Source organism: Apteryx mantelli, chromosome 2 (assembly GCF_036417845.1).
Source record: "Apteryx mantelli isolate bAptMan1 chromosome 2, bAptMan1.hap1, whole genome shotgun sequence".
NCBI lineage: Eukaryota > Metazoa > Chordata > Aves > Apterygiformes > Apterygidae > Apteryx > Apteryx mantelli.
The window spans coordinates 116,098,764-116,120,487 of NC_089979.1; the positions used below are offsets into that span (position 1 = coordinate 116,098,764).

Genomic DNA, 21,724 nt, shown 5'->3' on the forward strand with positions numbered 1-21,724 from the left:
GACTTGGCTGCAAACAGCACAATCTCTTTATAGTTTCCAGCCTAGAGAATACTTGCAACCCACAAAAGATGCCTTGAGGACTACTACATTGCTTATAAATAATATCACATTTTGCATGTCTTTTGAATTACATTAATGTTGATGAATTTAATTCAATGCTCGTTTTCTACATCTTTTGAGTATGGAAAAGCTTGGGCACAAAAATTTCAAATGCAAGAACATTTGTGGAAATCTAAATTTTAAATTTGGGCTGCTCATCCTAACATAGGAGAAACAGAATGGTCAATTGCAGCCTAGAAATGCTGTTCACATTTTAAATATTTCTGTAGTTATTTAAATGTTCCTGGACATCATTGAAATGGATAAGTATTTCTAAAATATACATGGGACTAAACAATGCAAAGGAACTTCAATGTAGTCAGATATGTTGTAAGGGGGGGGGGGGAAGCTGAAGGACTTATTCTGAATCATTCTCTTAGCTGTATAAACAAAGGCATTTTGCAGTCTCTCACACAAAACTCTCAAGGCATTAGCATCATTACAGCTTAAATACTCATACTAAATTCAGCAAAGAAATTAGGTCCAGGCTTAAATCTATGCATACAGAACTATTCCCAGGCCTGGAGTTAAATACACACATAAGTACCTCACTGAACTGGGCCTAAAAAACCACAAGTCCAGTTGAATGGAAGTACCACTGCAATAAGAGATGGGGTGAGGGAAGGTCCTACCATGTCTGTGGAAGTGCCAGAACCAAACAGATATTTAATTACATCTTGGATGTTCTGTGATTTACTTCTCAAAAACAGGCATCACAAATTAAAAATGTTTCATCCACCAAAGCTGCCCAGAACTACAGCTCTAGCAGAAGGGAATGGAAGCGGTGCAGGTGCTGATCCTCCCAAACCTTGCAATACCACACAAGGCAAAAAAAAACAAAAAAAAAACCAACAAGAATTTCTGTCATAGGTCAAGAAAGAATACTCAAAAACGCATTTTCAAAGAGCACTTTCAGAATAGAAATGTGTTTGTTTTGGGTAGCTATCCACTATATGGATATTCAGAGCTAATAAAACTCTACTGAAAATATATACTTGTAGCATTAGCTACCAAGAACACTTTGTATATGATGTTATCCAGAATACGGGACTTTCCAAAGCTCACTGAACTTTGGTGAATCAGAAGAAAAATAAATGTACATTTGTCAGCATGGGAACAATCAGTGCCCATGTATGTGACAAAACTTGATCCCGTGTCAATGTTCCAGAAAATCTGCTTCATACTCAGCATACCTGACCCAGCTGTGCTGTCTTCCCTTAATATAGGAGGTAGCTCCCCCATAGAAAACTGCACGGATTTCTGACTGTTGACTATGAACATAAACATTTGATTTAGTGCCACTGGAATCCAGAAGAGACTGCCTAGTCTTTGTCCTTTTTTTTTAATATTTCTGTACAACTTTCTATAGTACTGATTCAGTTTCCTCATTGCAGAAATGATGATGAACAAGCTAACTGAGGTAAGAAATATCTGGTTTATATATTTTTTTCTAGCCAGACACAATGTACAGTTCTACAGCTTGTCTTGTAAGAGATATCAGTCTAAAAATACTTACTTCTCACTGGAGTAATGCTGCAGGAGTGATCTCTCCCTATACTAGGTCTCAGTAATACACAGCATTTTAGGAAAACGATCACCAGATGGCAGCAGCACATAAACCACAGATTTTGTTTCCAAAGGCCTGCACAAACTAGAGTTTTAACCAGTGTCCTTCTGCAGATTTTATTTTTCAATGACATTATAGCAAAAATTAGATAAATCATCCTATTAGAAAGTCATATTATATGAAAGCAAATAATGAAACTCCAAAATACAGCAGCTACAGCAAAGGGTCCTATTCTTATTCAAAATCTAGTTTAGCTAAGAAATTTGTGTATTCCTTGCTGTCTTTGAACAGGAGTTTTGTGCCAAACATCTCACACAGTGTGATGGGTAAAAATATTTTTAAAATCTCTACATAAACCAGATTCTGTTATTAATTGTGCCATACCAAGCTGGCAGGTGCATATGAATGAAACAAAAGAACAGTCTATGCCCCAAAGAGCTTACAAGATAAGCAGAAATCTTTAGGGTTTCCTTACCCTTAGCAAAACTCAGTTACCCCAGCCCTCACCCAGTTTGGAATATTCTTCTTCCAGTTAGCCTGGATAACACTGGTAAGACTTCAGGCATACTTTTCCTTTTGTGGGATAAACCCAATCTCATTCTGAACCAGGGCGAAAACCCTCCACCCTGTGACTGACCATATATGCTGGACCCTGAGGGGATGCAGCAGGGCCAGAAGAGATGAAAGGTGGGTGGTACACGTGTCATATGATAGCTACCTACATTTTGCTTCATCTCCATGTTCAGTTTGCAGTTTTTTATACTATTAATTATGGGGTCTTGCTGTCTCAGCCATTGTTAGAAGGAGACACATGCATAGCTCAAAGGAGTGCACGTACTGTGCTTCACAGCCTCCTGCACAGCCCCACGCTCCTCTCCCAGTGCTCTAGGTGCCTAAGTCTCCTTGCAAAGACACAGGCCTATGTGCTTTCCAAATATCAGCCATAAACACTTGAGGTAACCACAGTATGGACCACTAAAAATAAAAACTGCACTGACCGGGAGCACAGCACAAATAGCTACAGAGCAACTCTACATCTATCATCAGAGCATTCAGCCTCAATCCCTCTCCTCCAAAACACCTGAGGGAGAAGGAGTTTTATACCAAGTTAGTCAAGTATTTGGCTTAAAATTCAGTGTATAGCATAGTTATGTCTAGCACACTAGTGGTGCAGTAGAGCCAGCAGGCTGAGCACAGCAGCCTGGAGCTCTGCCCAGGCTGCAAAACCTGTCTGAAAAGTAGGGTGAGGTGGGCTGCACTCAGCTCCCTGGTGTTGTGGCTAGACAGCTACTGATATGCACGCTATGTACTAGTGTGTTTTAAAGCACATACTTATTGATTTAAAACTAGCTGCAGTACATCTGCTGTACACTACAGTCAGCGCTGTGACAGCAGGTATAAATATACTCCATTGTGAAATGCCTAGGGCTGGTGGGTGGGTTGGCTGGCTCTCTTTCTCTCTCTCTCATTGCATATTGTCCATAGCTCATGTATAGAAGAAAGATTTGGGGAAGAACTGAATTAGCTGAAAATATGCTATTGAGCTACTTATTAATGAAATGTAAAACCATTTTAATTGTCATTTTCCCTCCTCCCCCCAACAAATTATAGATGAAAATGGGCAAGGGAAGTAGTATGTGCTCTACCTTTTACATCACAGAAAAGGATATAATTTCTTGACTAGCATTAGTGAACCATCCCGTGCCTCTTGAGAGAGGCCAGAACTTAGTTTGTGAACTTCAATGGCAGAAGTTCAACGTTCAGAAGACTCCATCTTTGTCCTTATCAAGAATACCTCCAGGACAATTTGGTCCATGGCTCTGGAAACCCCTCTGGAAACCCCTTTGGTAGGTTGGCTGGAGCTACAGAATGTATCTAAAGTAGCTGGGGATGAAGGTCATGTCAGGCTTGACAATACAGGTAAACATCATGAATATCACACACTTCACACACTCATCACTAAGAACAATGAATATGCTCCTGCAAAAAGCTGTACTTGGGAATTAGGCGGCTGCTAGTCAGAGCTTCCAATTGTTTCCTGCTTGTCCTGCACAAGAACACACTGCCCTAGAAATGATAAAAGTATAAACAAGTAATCTAAGAGCTGGATTTGACAGGAAAAGAGAGAACACTGTAGGCAGTTATCTATGATAAATGATGTTTCTGCAGTCTGGGAGGTTAGGAGAAGTGATGAATCTAGTCAAAACCTGAAATTGCAATCACTTTGACAATGGTCTTTTATCTTTCTTCAGTTGATGAAACAGCTTCAAACTTTGCCAGGTTCTCCTCCTACTTTTCCTTGAGAGTCAGTATCACTTCCATCTTATTTCAACTGAGCTTCAGCCAACTGTCATTAATTCAGATTCGTGCCGCTGCCAAATGTCGGGAGAGACGGGTGATGGTTGTGTCTGCTTCTGATGAAAATGAGAGGTAGAGCTGAATGTCATCAGCCTACACTGTAGATCATGTTACATCACAACTTCTCCCAGTAGCAGCTGCACAGAGAAAATGAATAAAAAATAAGTGATTGCAGTGAACCTTGTAGGGCTCTCTGCAACTGAGAGCACCTCATGAAAGGGAAGGTGGCTTCCAGCAACTCCGATAAAGCAACTCCGAGAAAAGTGAGTGAAGAGCCCTTCTGTTCTTGCTAGGTCCTGCAACTTCTGCCTGGTTAGTAGTGCCCAAAGCAATTGGGAGGCCAGAATGGGTGGCTTTTTGGTATTACTTTGTGGAGATCAACGGCAAGTTATAATAGCTCTATTTTCGTGTTAATATCCATTAAACTGTGTTCAAGGAGTCTAAGAACTTCAGGCTTAGAAAGCCCACCTCTTTTTGTCAGTGTTATTTTCCAGAGGAGAAATGCAAAGCATTGGTCAATAGTTGGCAAGTATGTGTAAGATCTGTGGGCCAGGAATCAAATTTTTCATCCAGAAAAAAATCTGAGTTCTCTAGAGCATAAAAAGGTGCCCAAGATAGCACCTTTCTTACAGATGTCACTGGGAACGGGGGGAATCAACCCTCTCTCATAAGAGCCACACAGCAAAGAAATATAGTACCACCAAAAAGAGTAAGTATGTTCTTACAAAGCTGCTTTGAAGCCTGTGTAGGATGTGGTGTTGGGATTATGAATTTTGCAGCAAGATTTAAAATTCAAAGGGTCAAGCTGTCAAATGGCACCATTAGTAAAGCATCACAGAGATCAGTGACCGTGCACAGGCAAAACTCTGATCCTGCTATGCTCTGCTGAGGTGTGGGAAGAAAAGGCAGGGAAAAAAAATACTAGAAAAGGCCTCCTTTCAAGGACCTCAGAGACTTCAGGACAACTAGATTTCATTTCAGAATCTTTCTGGTTTTGAAGCCTATGGCTGTTAATCTAAATCTGTCTCTCAAACTATTTGGTTGTCAAAGTATTTGGTTGTCCCCCTGAATACTTAAAGTATTTCATGATTTTCTTCTCCTAAGATTTAAACAACAGCAGGTTTTATAACTTTCACCAGGCCATCTGCCTTAAGTATGTGGTGTGTGTATATCCTTTCCCACTAGGATGAATCAGCCTGCTGCAGCAGGACCTAAAATATGACACATATGTGCAATAAAATGTTATAAATGTGCAATGACTTTTAAGAATGTACTCACTGAAAATCATACAGCCCCCAAAGTTCTCCAAAGCTGCCTCAACCCCAGGACTGCAGGCAGGGCTTACAGACACCAGTAGCAGGTGGTACTACTTCCTAGAGGCCTTTGCATGACAATTTTGTAGATGTCTCAGACTTCCTTTCGTGTGCTGCCAATCTCGTTCCTGTACTGGTGAACATGGCTCCACTGCTTCCTGGGTCTCCATCTTTACATCCTTTCCTGAATTTGGATATATGCATGTATGTGAGATGCATCCAGCAGGACTGTGACAAAGGCGGGAAGCAGACGGGGCATTCTCAAGAGCTGCAGAAATGAATTCCCTTTCTGGTAGGGGACCAGACAATTCAGGATGTTTTTGAACAGGCAGAAGATGCAGGAAGGTTTTAAGACTCATCATTTCATAACCTGCCCTTCACTTTGCTCTTTCCTCTCAGTCACTGCTTCCTGACAGTTTCCACTTATTTCTGGGACCGCAGGCCTTCATCCTGCCCACAGGCAGGAGGTTTTAGACTTCTTCAGGTTACAACATGCATAGAAATGATAGAGCTTTCTCATACTCTTAATTACAGGTCCTTTAAGTACAGAAAAGGGAAAGGACAAGAAGGTCTTTATGTGGTTCATGGGCAGAAGATGGGAACAACATGGATTACAGCATCATAAAAAAAATGGAGGGAACATAAAATGGCTAAAGGTGGCATATGTCTCCTTTGCACAGGGCCCCTGAAGAAGATAAAACTGTTGTGAAGGAAGCTTCTCTCCTCAGGCTTCTAGAGACATGTTTGTTTTAGGGAACTTCATTCTTCCTTTTCCCTTTCTAGCCCAGATTCGTTGTCTGTAGTATACATGAAATGAAGCAGTATGCTATTTCCTCTTTGAGGGGGATGGCAGAGCTGTGCAATAAGTGATGCTGTCCAGCCGAGAAACCTGACCCGCACAGAAAAATATCTGAGAGTAACTTACATTAAAAACACACCAAAATTTTCCCTTTTACAAAAAATGTGGAACCCCAAATGTTCTTATTAGTGACTGCTCTTTGTGGATGTTTTTTCTAGGAGTGGAATTTCTTACTGTGAAGACCACTGAGCAGTGCTAACTCAAATGAACTGTGCTATGACTGCTTCAAGAACATATAGGAGTATATTATGGATCTATTATTCTTCATGTTTTATGAAGGGAAAACTCATATTTGGAGGCTGTATGTGATTATTAAGCAATGGAAAAGCATAACGTAAGGGTCAGAAGGCCTCAAAACAAGAGTAGATGTAGGATACTGTAGGTATAAATCCTGATTTTGATTACAACTTTAGCAAGTCTTCTGTGTGGCTTTCTCCTCGCTTTTGCTTTTTCTTTCTTTTGTGTTCAAAACTAAAAAACATTGTGTTATAAGTGAAGAAAAACAACATGATGTAGGCACTACAATAAATAACTGTTCCCTTCTTTATACTGAAAATAGAGGAAGGTACCAGGAAAATCTTAGTTCTGTCTGAAGCATAGGAAATATATGTGTATTTTCTTCTTGCACTTTTGAATATGTTGATCCTTCAATCACAGGCAGACATTACAATGGATAATAAACAGGATTCACGTTCTTGGCACTCAGTCAATTAAAAAAATACCAATTGCATTCTGTGAATATTCCCATGGTGCCAACCATGAGAGGAGCCGGTGAGTAGGAGGAGTGAAGGTGTGATAATTGAAAGAATTGCTACTTAATAAGTCACAGGAGCTAATGTGTTAGCTCAGCATGCGGGGAAGCTAGAATGTTCCCAGCTGCTGCAAAAACTGGGTGTATTCGATCCCTGGCACCACTCATTGGGACAAGATGAATCACAAATGCTTCAACAGAGAGTTACCATGTCACAGTGAGCCAGATGGAGGTGGTTACTTCTCTGATTGATTGTCTCTTGGGCTACCAAGGGCTTTTCCAGCAGGCTAATGCCTTTCTGTTGGCACTGAAGCGCCTGGGAGCAGCATGTCCTTGTTGGTCAGCCCCATGCTGAAATTGTTGACTCTCAGAGGTGTGGCTACCCCGGTGATGGAGAGGTGCAGAAAAGTAAATAAGAAGCAAGGGGAAGTGGATGAATGCAACACATACAAAAATAACACCAACTTCCAGGGCCTCCCTAATAGATGTTACTGCTAATGAATTTTCAGGCACGTGCTGAGTTAACGGAGGTGAACAACATTGAAACACCCTTTAGTTAAACCCAGTGCTTTACAAAGGCTAATTGAAAAAGGAAGGAGCAGCAGGGGTGGGGGGGGGAGAACAAGGAGGAAGAGGGGGCGGAGGGGGAGAACAGCTCTATTTTTCAAGTGCTGAATATGAAATCACTGCAACAGATGAGTTTACATGCAAGCCTGCACCTCATCAGGGCAAAGATGCAGTGAGTGGAGTCAAGTAATTTTCCTCTGCACACAGCATCCCCAGCCCCTTACCCTGCCCAGCCAGCTTTCTCAACTGTGAGCTTTAGAATATAAACAGCCAATAAGTAAGGACAATAACTGTAGTTCCTGCTGAGAGCTAACTCTGCCTGTCATGCATTTGCTGGGTCCTAATACAGGACAGTGAATAAAGCTTCATTACAGAACAATGGAGTTAGCTGCCAGAGCCTACAGATTTGAATAAACAACAAATAAGCAACATCTGCTCCAGCATATGTGTATGGTAAAAAAAAAGTCACAAAATAAAAGGATTTGTAAATGCCAAAAGCAACACTAAACTGCCAGTGCTACTGTAGAGTGAATTTTTAATTGCGCATGCATACAGGCAGGCTGTGGGTATTAGTCTCACATATGTCTGGTTGCTGCCAACCTGGGAGTATAGATGAATTTAATTAAATAAGGATTATCCCTTCTCCCCAGTACAATTACTTATTTATAACAATGATAAAATTGCCTAATAAAAAAGATTGTAATATTTTTTAAAAGAGAGCTAGAAAACACTCTGCTTTCTCTGTAAGTCATTCAGGGATGTTTGGGGGCTTTGAGCATCTTTTAAAAATTAAGGCTCAGCATTCTGCCAAAAGAGAGGGAAAAAAAGCCTTATCATAAAGCCTACTGCAGTTAAACAGCCAGAATCTACCTTATGGAGAAATATAAAGAAGACACACAGCAGCCAGGGAATTGGCTTTCATGGAGAGTGTAGAAAATTAAGCAATTGGACTAAAATTGAGGCCAGGCTACAGAGCCAAGGGACAATACCACTGGGACAAGCGCTTCCATAAGTCACCCATCTCTAATATGCCCCATCTAAGCAAAGCAGGCTGTTCCTATCTATTTCTGCTCATATTGGGCCCCTTGCGCTTCCCCCCTTGGGTGAGCTTCCACGCCAGCATAGTCACGTCAGGTGCTCACATCTTCATCATCGCTCCCATGCCCTTTCCAACACAGCCTCCAACCAAATGAGGATGGGTCCTCACTGTAGTAGGCACAATATGAGCCTTGAAAAACAGGCAGTCTCTGCCCCAAGGAGCCTGCAGCCCAAAAATAATTTCAGGCATGTTCTTCTGGGAGCGGAAGTTTTCCTTGTTAGGCTCCTAGTGGAATCTAGACTGTTTCCCACTAGCTTCTATTTCAAATTATGGGTCTGAGACAAATTCTATTGAATTTGGTAGGAAGTTTCCCAAGAGCTAGATATTATCACCGCTAACAATGTTGAATTGGTATCAGCTCTTTTTAGGTTGTTCCATGGTGCCCAGCAAGTTGAAGTCTTAAAAAAAAAATTCCTTGGGTATAGAGAGGTACACCACTTAAAAGCAGTGGGAAAAAGAGAAAGAATATGAAAAAAAAGTCCATAAAAGAGGATGATCAAAATCTCTTCTTTCAATTCAGGATAAGCATCAGTAACACTATAAGAACAAAGCGAAAAAGAGAGATTCCAGTTTTTAAACTAAATTCTAAAATAATATCATGGTGCTGTTAAGGCACAAATCTTAAATAAGTACAGTTTACTTGTATGATATTAATTGATCACTTAACTGGATGACAATCTTACCAGAATTAAAAACAAATAATCACATTCTGCATTCTCTATCCCAAAATCACCACAAATACATACTTATTCCTGTGTTTTAAAAGAGTTTTCAGGGCATACGTTTCTTTCTTTATTTATATTGAGATGAATATATCTATACAATCTGCAAAATCCCTTCACAAATACCCTTTTTCATTAAATAGCACAGTAATTTTTTAGAGCAGGACAAAGAAAGGAAAAAAGCATTTCTGGGTATGTTGTGATTATTTTTTCCCATTGGGATATGTCCACTTTCTCTGTTGTTCATTTCTCATTGAACATTTGTCCAAATGTTGGTTTTCTCTGCACAAATCCTGGGGAGCTGCTATGTTTTGTATAGACACTACTATGAGCAAGATTGCTGGTGTGGGAGCTTCTCCTTGTTCATAAAGATTGAGTCATCATTCAGGAAGCAAAATCAAAGCAACCTCATGTAACTCAGGCAACAAATCATACTGACTAGCAGCAAGGACCTGACTTTAAGCTTTAAGAGTTGCTGGAGCCACCCATTGACAGACCGGACCCACAGAATCCTGCCAGGTGATGTGGCAAGAACAATTGGCTGACACAGGTATACAATCTATCGCACAGTTAAAAAAACTAGCAAAACAACAAAATATCTGCTTACAGATCACTTGAAAACAATAATGCAACCTCCAGGGCTAACGAATTCATTATATACTCCATCGCTTTTGCTCGGCTCTAGCATTTATCAAGAAAACCCTGCTCACTTTGATTAAAACACCTTCAGCTTCACTGAACTCAGTGAGGCTTTTGCTCGGCTCTAGCATTTATCAAGAAAACCCTGCTCACTTTGATTAAAACACCTTCAGCTTCACTGAACTTCACTGAACTCTGAACTCAGAGACTTATGTCACTACCTTCAATAGGCTCAAGATTTCACTCTTGCAAATCTAGCTGTCACCTCAGCCAATTGCATCTATGAATGACTGGCACCAGCTGATATCTGATTTTTATTCCCATATCTGTGTATGAACTTGGGCTGCTTAATTATTTGTGCTGGATCCCCAAAAGTGACATAATGCAACATTTGTAAGGTGAGGGCTCACCAGACTTTCATCTTTGTTCCTTTCTATCTGCTTCTTGCTACTCATTCGTTCTGCTACAATAAATTTCTGTCCCATTTCAAAAACCTGCCAGTCCTGCTCTAAGCACTGGTTAGCAAAGGTCACTAGAGAGCAAGGCTGAGTGCTTCCTTTTCTGGAGGCAGAACAGCCGTCTCCTCCAATACAGCCACCCCTGCCAGCAAACAGTTCTCAGGATCCAAACTCACACCGCCCCAAATGACAGCATAACATCTGATCTAACAGCTTTGCGTTTAATCCTTTCATAGACTTCTCAACTTATTTCCTAACACATGATCTGGTGCCATGTCAGCCCATGTGATGAAGGTCTCTGTGATATGGGAGATTCAGATGTTGGGGTGGAGGCCATGCTGCAACCAGAAAGTCCTCGTTGTGTAGCCCTGGGTGAGTTGTCTGCACAGTGGCTGCTGTGCAGCAATCCCCAACCTGCTCTGTGGCTTCCTCTCTTAGGATCAGCGAGTCAGCAGATAAGAGGTCGCCTGTGTCTGGTGGATGAGCCACTGAGCAGGAGAGAGGCTTTGGCTTCATTTGTAAGTCCTGAGAGGATTTACATGAGGATGCCTAACGCATCAGATAGGCACCTCAAACACTCAAAGCAGGTACCCCCTTCGTGTGCACTCACTGTGTCCTCCTGACAAGATGAGCACATTTTACAGCCCTATGTTTTATCAAGTTGTATCATCTAGACTGCATCCAAACACCAGAGCAAATAGGAGCAAAGAGAGAAAACATGTTCTTAGTATAAGCCTTTAGAAGGGACTACATGGGAACACAGTTTTAAAACAAATCTGGCAAAATGTCTGTTTTTAACACCCACCTGATATGCTGTCAGGAGCATTTCTACATAGAGTTTCATCCTCCAAGCTCTGAATCTGAAAAGAAAGGGAAAAAGAAGAGGAATAAGAAGTGTGAGAGAAGAGGAAAACATCATATTGATGGTGATGATTATTATGAGCATATTCCTTATTGAGGGGGAGGGGATAGGAGTAAAAAGAAAAATTCTAGAAATTTCAAAGTGAAAACAGGAAATCTTTCAGATGTTTCCTTTTCGGTGGTGTCCTTTGTAAAAAAAATGTGTTTATGTCACAAACCAGGCTCTAATCACAAAGGCTTTTCAAGCCTTTCCAAAGTAGTTAGTGCATAAAGTTTCCCCACCCATAAATGTCTTAACAGTCTTGTTTGAATAGTCTCAGAGAAATGCCCCTCGAATATGACTTAGCAGTAGAAACCTTAGGCATGGTAACCATATGGCACCAAACTCTTGCCAAAGAATGTATGTAAGGTCAGAATTTTTTTCCTCTAAGAGTGAAGAAACCATTTGTCTTTTCCATAGTATCAAGGAGAGCATTAAGTCATGGTGTTGCATAAATTGCAACAAGAAAGAGTCATTATAAAAAAGCAGATCCATTACATGCAAAACAGTTCAGCATGTCCTAGATGTGGCCTGTAGCTCAAGAAATCTCTAAACCACCCATTGTCAAAGTCTAGAAGAATATATGAGAAGGATCACTCTATATGTGCCTGTTTCTTATTCTCTTCCTAGTCACCTGCTACTGGCCACTGTCAGAATAACATGTTAGACGGCCTGATGGTTTGAGCCAATACACAGTTCTTCCAACCTTAGTTTAATGATTACTCGAAAGTTAAACAGTGTATACACAGTTCTAATTTGGGCATATAGCATTCATCAAACTGTCTTGGACATCAGACTGGGGAGTTTATCATCATCTGCAATTACTGCTCTGTCAGCATCCTCATTTTTGAGTCCGTGATAACTTGCACGGGTTACAGAGCTACTAACCAAAGAGCTGCAAGTCCAGTGTGCTAAGTCTGTACAAAGACATATGGGTTGCATAAATTTGCTGTGCTGGAGACCTCTGAAAGACCCTTTCTTCTCCACCAAGGCTGATAGTGAGACCCAAACTTCCATTCTTTGATTCAACTCTGCCAACCTAGTTCCAGCAACTGCAGGACACAAAGGGAAACTTAGACTGCACCAAAACTTTCACAGAAAAATATGTTAATTAAATATCCTTTATTCAGAACGGATGCCACCAACTTAACCTGACCTCTTCCAATTTCTTTCAAAACTGGAAATCTTTTTTAAGCATCCCACCTTTTCTAGGTTCTTGCTGCTCTCTCCCTCCCATGTTCCAAATGTTTTCAGGGAGCTGCCAACTATCCTGTTCCTCCTCCTTTCTTTGTTTTTACAGTAGGGCTCTCTTTCTGCAGCAATACAGCCAGAAAAAATTGCTGCTGACACAAGAACTCTGGATGTGAGACAAAGACTGGCAAGTATCCTGGTCTCTGCTATTTCTTGCTGAACCCCACTGACAACCCACTGTTGCTAAAACATATAGATAGCTGAGTATCATGGGCTTTGAAAACTGCGGATTTGAGAACAAGCTGCTGCTTTGAGTTATTCTGGTTTTAGGATGCTCAGATTACAGAGCAATAAAATATTTCAAACGCTGCTATAAAACCAAGGATAATTTTGTGATGAAACACTCTGAGAGAAAACACCAGAACATGAGCTTGGGGGGAAAAAAAAAGAAAAACAAAACTGGTTAATGACTGGGTCTGTAAAAATATCCTTGACCATATGTATTAGCGTTCTTGCAACTTACTTCTATAAAAAAGCTAGCGCTGTATAAAACACATAGGCATGTTATACTATCATACAGGTTGAATAAATCTTGTCTCAGTAATCTCAGTGCCAACTTCTTTGACAGTATCCTAACACAAAAACAATTTAAAATAATCAAAACCTCAATGAGTAGTGTGAATCCCAGTGTTTTTCCCCATAAGGCTGCAACATGGCATTTTAAGTAATTTCTTCTATCTTCTGTCTTGAAAAAGAGAATCCAAAACTATACAATAAATGTGTATAAAGATATGTTGATGGTAAGCAATATACAGTAATCCATCTTACCTCTTCCAATTCAAATGAGTCTGGTGGCTTGTAGTTTTGGCTGGCCAGTTTTTTGAGTGTGGGGGCCAAAAGCAAATGCAACTCCTTTTTTGGACTGTCTTTGACAGGCACCTCACACGTAGAAGAAAGGTGGGGCTGTTTTGGAAGTAAGTGTGATGAAGCCCAAGTTTTCCCTGATGGAGTTTGTAGACACTGGGATACTGTAAATGCAGCTTTGTCTCTGGAGATTTGCTCTGGGGTCGGACAACCCACCATAACACTTTCAGAAAAGCCTGTTTGGATCGTTCCACTCTCGGCAATGTCAGCACAAGAGTGGGGTTGTCCTTTCCAGCCAGATGAATTGGCTTTGCCAGATGCCAGCGAGCTTTGTTTCAGCAGCGTTGTCTGCCTAAAAGCCTTTTTCAGGAGCTGACCTATTTTTTTCTTTGCTCGTGTAACCACAGGTCTGCTTTTCTCAGTATCCAACAGGCCGGTCTCATCTCTGCTGGCATCCTGTACTTTGCTCTGTTGGGTGTTCACGTCAGTCAGCAACGACGAGAAGGCGCTTGTCACGTGATCAAGCACTTCTAGTTGTCGAAAACACCCTTGAGTTTGACAGAATGGAAGACAAACATGTTTATCGAAAAATACAAATTGAAATAAATAATCAGGCATAATGATTATCCAAACTTGTCATTGCCAAAAACCATATTAAGTACCTGATTAAAAATTGGCTAATTTTTTCCTTTTGCTTCCAGAGGATCCATTCAGGCTATATACAGACTTCACTACATAGTTCTTCATATTATACAAGCACTTACACAATGTTGAATTAATCGGGTCAAGTACAGCTGACTACCACTTAGTGTGAATAAATGTTACAGAATCCAGACTTAAATTCTCCAGTTGGTTGGGCCAACAGATTTGGATGCCATATTTGAGGACTTATTAAATTCCATGAGAATAAAGTCATTAGAGTTTGATTTCAGATATTTACAGCTGGCTACTGTCCAGGATAACTGTAAAATGTATATACCCATTACTTGATAGCAATTGGCCACAGAGACTATGTCCTCATTTTCAGAGCACCACAAAGCAAAAAGTTTTTCCCCCAGAAAGGTGTAGCAAAGTGTATATACACTGACGTTTTATACAGGTTCTTGATTTTTTTTCGTTGTACCAAACTTCTGTTATTTCTGGGTCATTTTTCCATGGCATAACAGGTAAAGAGAAGTGAATGATATTTTCTCTAAGGGCTTCTGGAGATTTCAATCACTACAACACTGTGGAGTTATTTATACAAGGAAATGCAACGCATTTGCTTGTGTACTGTGTCTGCACCCGTCCTGAGGCAATGAATATGTCACCAGGACTTCTCCTTCCTTAAGAGATTTGCTGAGGAGAGTAGATGGCAAAATGCTAACGTTCTTGGCTGCCATTTCTCCTAGAGAGCAGCCAAACTTACTGCACGCAGTCTGCGTGCAGGCGGTTGGTAATATTGCATCACTGATGATTAGATAACAAGGGGATATTTAATATGGATTTGAGTTGGTCCTTTGCATCAGGGACCAATACAACGCCATATAATTCCTGTTAATTACTATATCTCAGGGATAGTCCTTTCCCTCTCCCCCTCCCCCCCCCCAAATATCGCCTGATTTTTAACACTGGAGGAAATTGTTGCCATTCCCGTCACTTTTTAAGACATGGTCAAAGGCTTCTCTAGATATTGTCTAAAGGAGTTATCTGATCTATCAGCACACAGATTACACAGTGTTGGATAAAGTTTGCATTTGTGTTAGTTCGGGATGCTGGACTAAATCACTTATGGTTTTGTGCATCCGATGTGCTATCACATGCTTTTCATGTACAGCACATTTTAGCCTCAGTATTTTATCTGGCTCCCACTATGTCACGCCATAAAAATGCCAAGTGCTAATCTCCTTTGAGTGACAGATGCAGAGAAGTCCAGCACTTGTCATTTGAACCAGAACCAAACTTGCTGCAGTTTGAAATAGTTTTGGCACACTGCTTTGCTCTTGTAAATTATTTCCAAGAGCTTGTGACACCTGATGAACAAATCAAACAATGAGAGAAATGATAAATGAACAAACAATCCCCTCACTCATATGCAGTGTAATAAATACACAGGCCGTGAAGAAGTGATATCAGGGACAGCCCTGCTTAATGGACAATTTCTCTCTAGGCAAGCAGTTCCTTTAGTTTCAGTGGGTGCTCCTCAAGGAGTGTCCTCAGATAGGTGACAGGAAAATTGCAAGATGCTGATCAGAACTCCTTAATCTCTAGAGCCTGCTGCAAAACAGGCAAAATCTGTAACACAAATGAGATATTAAAGGACATAATTGTGGATGCATTTTCACTAGAAACTTAAGCCAACTCAGCAAATGGCCAAGGTGTAAACAAAATCTCTTGATTTTATGATCAGGAGATTTTTACAATTTAGGAGGAAAATCTCACAGTTTTGTTCCTCCTACCCTAAATCTGGTATTACATAGCTGTCTACATAAAAGATCTGGAAATTCTTCAGTAGGTCCTCAGTGGAATGAAGAGTTTCCAGAGCCAGTAAGAAATTTTCAATCAACAACTTTTTTCAAGACAACAGAATTAGGAAAAAAAAACCACAAATTTTTCAGTGGGAAAATACAGATTTCTCTTAAATTGTTCAGTTTTTGTCAAGAAAAATCAAAATGAAATCTCAGCATGGTATACTTTGTCATATATTAAAATATTTTCCTTTTTTTAGGTTGTTTCATCTTGGGTCTTGGTAGTACTGTTCTGTCTTTGCTTGAACTGAAGCTGTACCTCAGAGAAGATATATTTAGTAATTTACATTTCATTTTAGGGATGGCTTTACTGACTGATATATATTGTTATGATGCATGCAGCTCTCTCCTTGCTGACCTGTGGTGGTCACAGGACAACCATGCATCATGGGAAATGGTGCCTGCCAAATACACTCATCTCAGAAAGGAGAGTGAGGCTTGGGCAACAGCTCCAGTGAGGGGCTTGCAGCAGCTGACAGAGACACAAATGAGTGTAAACCCCCCCCAGAAACCCCCCCCCCCAAAAAAAAAAGTAGATTTAGATATGGAAGTAGTGAAGTGTGGTACTAAATGTGTTTTTTTTTATTATAAGTATCAAACTCTAACATTCAATAGGGATTCACATATTTGAAAATATCATTACTTTTCAATTAACATAACTGCTGATTGTCAAGTGACTTTATTTAATCGGTTAGGAAGTCAAATGTCACTTCTCTTTAGGTCAGTAAAATTTTCACCTCTAAAGAGTGATGAGGCTAAGCTTTTCTTTTGGTTCTTGTTGAGATACCTACAGGGTGGCTGAGATTTTTGAAAATACAGCTTATTTTTGTGTACTGAACCATTTGAAAACTTAATGACTATGCTGAAGAATCAATTGTCACCAAGCAAGAAGACAATTAACAAATAACACTATAATAAGCCACACGTATTTTAAAAGGTCAGATCAGCAATGAAGCACTTCCAGAAAACTATTTTCATTACAGTCAGAAAATAGCCAAACAGAACAGAACAGCACTAGAAAATGAATGAAATATGAAAACTAGAGAGGGATCACACTGCTTTGGAAGTCATTTGGTCTCTCTCACCTCCCTCCTCTTTTGCTCCACCTTTGTCATTTCCCAAATTGCATCTATAATCCTGCTTATCTCTCACCTCAGACTTGCACAAAATCACACTAAATCAATTAGCTTTCTCTGCTAATTCGGAGAATCAGAGAAAGTAAACTGACAATGAGGTAACCCCTCAGTCTTTCACTAACTCAGACTAAATACCTTTTTCCTTTTCCATGGCTAAAGCCAAATGAGAGGGATTCACATTGTATATGTATTGAAATGGTTCAGTGTTAATAAACCACACTGATTGACAATAGGTGATTTCATCCAGCATGTCTCTGGGAACAGTGGTGCAAAACAGTCTTCAAATCTACAGAGGTGACATGTGGTCTCCCTAATTTAAGTTTTTCCATTTCAGTGCCCTGTCGAAGAAGCTGTGTAACAGTAGGGGTCTGAATTCCTTAAATGGTTCATGAAGAGGTAAATGCCATGGAATATCTCTGAAGCTGAACCTTTCTACTTAATTTACAGAGAAGTATCTTCTTCTGGAGGCCTTCAAAAACACCTGTCTTCTTCATTGCCATTACAGGGAATTTTGGCTTCTGCTTTAGAAGAACTGGTTCATTAGTTGCCTGAAAACCGAGGTGCAGCCTTAGTGCTGAAGACAGATAGATTAGATCCCACCCTAGAAATGCAATCCATTTCCAAACCTAATAAACTTCAGTTTGCCACTCCTGCTTCTCTCTACACCACATTGCAAAATCATTAGACGATATAAGGTTGGTAAGACTGGAAAAAACAGAGTTTGCAAGTGCCCTGAGAGCCCATTTGAGGATAATCTTCAGGAGTTTGTATGCCACTAACACCTGATACATTCCTTTTAGCTATATATCTTCTCTTGAAACACTGGCAGTAGGAATTTACCTGTGCCCAAATGCCTGCATGGTCTGTGAGACAGACTGGCAAAGATGATGACCCTCTGGAGGTGCCTCACTCTCTCCACTCATTATGGAGACAGACTCTGGGGTGATAAAGCTCCATGAGATGATACTTCAGTTAAATGTCTATAATTTGGTGCAGTGATGCAGGCTGAGGTTAAGCACCACGTATAAAACAACACATAGAGCAGAGAGAGCAGAGGTAGGTATCTCTGAAGGATTAATCCCACCTCTCTCCATTAAATGCGTAGCCTCAGCTCCCAGCCCAGGCACATACCTTGGAGGCCTAAGCAGATGGTGTGAAAACTCCCTCCCAAACTGTCAAAGGAAAGATAATATGTTTTGATGGACATCACACCCACCAAAATAGAAATGCAAACCTTAACTTACTTCACAGTAACTCCCCCATATAGATAAGCTGTTAACATGTACAAAGAGTGTCCCCATTGAGAACTATTGCAAGACTAGTTATTAAATTCACACCTCAGCTTACCACTGTCTGCCTTCACTGTGCAAACAACCTCTCTCCTTCCCTTTAATTCCTTTTCTCTCCTTTCATTCACTCTTAGTTCTTCACCTTCTTCCCTAAGGTCTCCATCCACCATCCACTCATACTGATTATCTCTGTTCCCTCTCGCCCTTTTTCTCTGAGGAGTTACAGAGAGAGAGAGGGAGAGAGAGGAGAAACCTGTTTGATGTGTCAGTTTGCTGTAAATATTGAAATGTGTGCACAGGGCTTGCTATAAAAAAAAAGAAAAAAAAAACATTTTCCATGATGCTCTGACATTTCTGTTTCAATTCTTATTCCATATATATTGCTTCCTTGGTGCAATTCTAAATGGGAATGCATGGACTATGTGAGAGATCCTGCTTCACTGAGCATCTTAAGTAAACAGAAGATTTCAAGAGCCATCTGGCTATCCTGTGCAGCAAACATGAGGGGGAATGATGTCCAAATTGGTCTTTCTAGAAGGAAGGTATACCAGAGAATTAGCAATGCTGTTTTAATGCAGCTATACCTTTAGGGTGAGGATCTTGTCTTCATTTCTCATCTGCAAATGCAGTTAGTACTTGGCACCACACAAAATGAGAGCTGAAAACATCTAAATAAATAAAAATCAAAACTGCATGTCTTAACACAATTTTAACATTCTTATGATATGATCCTCATCTACATCTCAGGGCATATTTGAACCACAAAACTGTTAGATTCTAGCTACAGATTTGTGGCTTTGATACAGAAACTCATGCAGCTCCAGCTACGGGAGGTTAAGACCTTGTCAGCTGCTCTGCATGTCTCCCCAAGACAGGGATCCTGTTCCAACAGAGAGGAAAAGGGAATGTATGCCCATGATGCAATGCCTGGCCTTCCTGAGTTCAAAATCCTTTGTATTGGCTTAAACCACCAGTGATGGTGAGTATGGGCTAATGTGTTGCCCATGAAACAGCTGAGGCAATGGACCTGCATTCAATTCTGCAGCCTCTGCTACACAAATGCTAATCTCAGGTGGTGGGATAGGTCTGACAGAGGATGGGTGGTCATGTTGTAAAATGCCACAGCTGGTACCTCCAGCTCATAAATAGGAGTCCATAGCTGAGGAGAGCTAAACTGTGTTTCAGTTATATTAGGAGATATCATTGCTGCAAAGAGGTACATGAGGATCTTCCTGAATGGATTTCCCTTTTCATGAATTTTCTCTTTTAAGTCTCTTCTTCCTTACCCTCTCAATCCCCATGCTCTTTAATATTATATGGTCACCTCCTGACTAAAACTCTTCCTTTTTCTAAAACATCTCTGCTTACCATATAGATTTGGCCTCTCAATGTCCATCCGCTGCTTCTGAGCCTCCAGAAAAACTTGGATGTTGATCCCTTTTGCTACAGAAGCACCACTAAGGAACCGAGGAGGGATTTTAGTGCAGACATCAGGTTCTTCTGTACCAAACCCCAAATTAAGAAGAATCTCAACTGGATCCTTTTCCCCGATGGCCAGCCATTCAGTTACACTGTGGTGAAAATATCAGGATTATTTATACTACTGTCTTGGTACCGCTTTTCTCTTTCAGTAGCTATTACATGGTCTTATTTTTGTTAAATGATTTGCTTTCCTTTTCCTCCCCTCTCATAATGACTTCTGCTCAAATAAAGATTGTCATTTTCCATCACATTGCTCAGAGCTGGTGCTCTTAACAATATTACTATTGGTAGTACACAGATTTCTTTCCCCAGAGATATTTGGTGGCTTGGGATCTAGAGAGCTTAACAAGAGGAACATTAATAAAAGGTGTAGGTTCACAGTTCTGTAGGCTCAATTCTCTCTAGACACAAAACAGAGAAGAAATGATACAGCTGCCATAAGATCTCACAGTTTTTTGCTTTCTGATCGCTTCAAAGCCCACTGCAATTTGGGGCAGTTTTTTTACTGGAATAAAAGCATTTCAGAACAGACACCTGTTATAAGTAAAAGGTCATTTTGATCTTGTTAAGATAAATGAGGAGAAGCATTTTAGGAGCTAACACTTGGAACTGCATATTCAAAATTCTGTCAATATTTGCTGATCCCTAAATGGGGCTAGTCCCTAGTATTCTCAGCTGGAAATACATGGAAATAACTAACCTCTGGGGTACACTGGTGAGAAAATGGGAAGAGTTGAGGCTGTTGCATCTTGACATAACAGGACTTTCTGAAAACTCTTGCAGGGATCTAGTTGGAAAAAAGCAACAATGAAATGTGTTTACTCATGTGCTCCTCTGGGATGTCATTATGATTTTTTCCTAGAGTAAACATTTGCATTTTGTCTTCGTTTATAATGATACATAATAGCAATGCCTTAGAAGAAGAGTCGGCATGAGAGTGTGGCAATACACTTATTCTCAAGAACAGTATGTTACAGTAGGTGTTAGAATGTAGGTGTTAGGTACCAGTAAATGCTAATTATAAAGGTGGCAGAATAGCTCACTTTTGACAGATGGTGAATCTTTGGGGAACCTTTAGGGAGCACGGTTCCTTTAGCCACCTACTTCTAAAAGATATAATTGCTCTCAAAGTTTCAGAGAGACGAGGCACAATGAGTTGCAGTAGCAAGAGTAGCATCTGAGAAACAATTTTTTACTTAGCTTCTCATTGCAGTTGTATCTGGTAATCTGCATAGAAATAACTTTTTTTCAGAGTTTGCTCACTGCAAAAGGAATGTTCTGCAGCAGATAAAATTACATGCTTTTGTTACACCCAGGCTTAATTTTACCTACATGTAACAAACATAAGAACATTGTTCTTAGCTGTTTGAGAAAAAAAAAAAATGAAGCTAAAATTCCTCCTTTTGCCAAAAAGAAAAGGAAGAAAGAAGAATTTCTAACAGAGCTCTACTGTGTCTGAGACCTACCTCCTGTAGCTTTGCACAGTCATCTGTACCATTTCTGGTGCTGACAGGGAAACTGCAAACAAAAAGAAATAAAAATCTTTTATTCTCTTACTTCTTTTTGTCCCTTCAAACAGAAATGTGTCAAATCAGAGAAAAAAATAGAACACTGATTGTATTATATAAGGAAAAATTTTAGCCCAAGTGGCACAATTGCAGAACAATACTTTTCTGGGAAGCTCAACTTACAGTATATGCTAGTCATAGGTAAGTGCAACACATATCAATAAGCAGAGAAAAATAAATACCTTTACATTTCATAAACCAGGAGTGGTACAGAATCACAGAATCACAGAATCGCTGAGGTTGGAAGGGACCTCTGGAGATCATCTAGTCCAACCACCCCCTGCTCAAGCAGGGTCACCTAGAGCACATTGCACAGGATCGCATCCAGGCGCGTTTTGAATATCTCCAGAGAAG

General features: G+C 40.3%; 1 protein-coding gene across 1 annotated transcript in view; it reads right to left on the reverse strand.

The window, feature by feature from the left end:
* Window positions 1-21,300, reverse strand: part of ITPRID1 (ITPR interacting domain containing 1) — a 34,204-nt gene extending 12,904 nt beyond the window's left edge. Inside the window, exons 1-6 of the mRNA XM_067292447.1 lie at window positions 21,269-21,300; window positions 20,503-20,589; window positions 19,689-19,891; window positions 13,353-13,936; window positions 11,238-11,292; window positions 10,847-10,849 (exon numbers count right to left, since the gene is read on the reverse strand). Coding sequence (XP_067148548.1) covers window positions 10,847-10,849; window positions 11,238-11,292; window positions 13,353-13,936; window positions 19,689-19,891; window positions 20,503-20,589; window positions 21,269-21,300 — 964 coding nt within the window. The remainder of the gene's footprint in view (window positions 1-10,846; window positions 10,850-11,237; window positions 11,293-13,352; window positions 13,937-19,688; window positions 19,892-20,502; window positions 20,590-21,268) is intronic.
* Window positions 21,301-21,724: the final 424 nt, after the last annotated feature.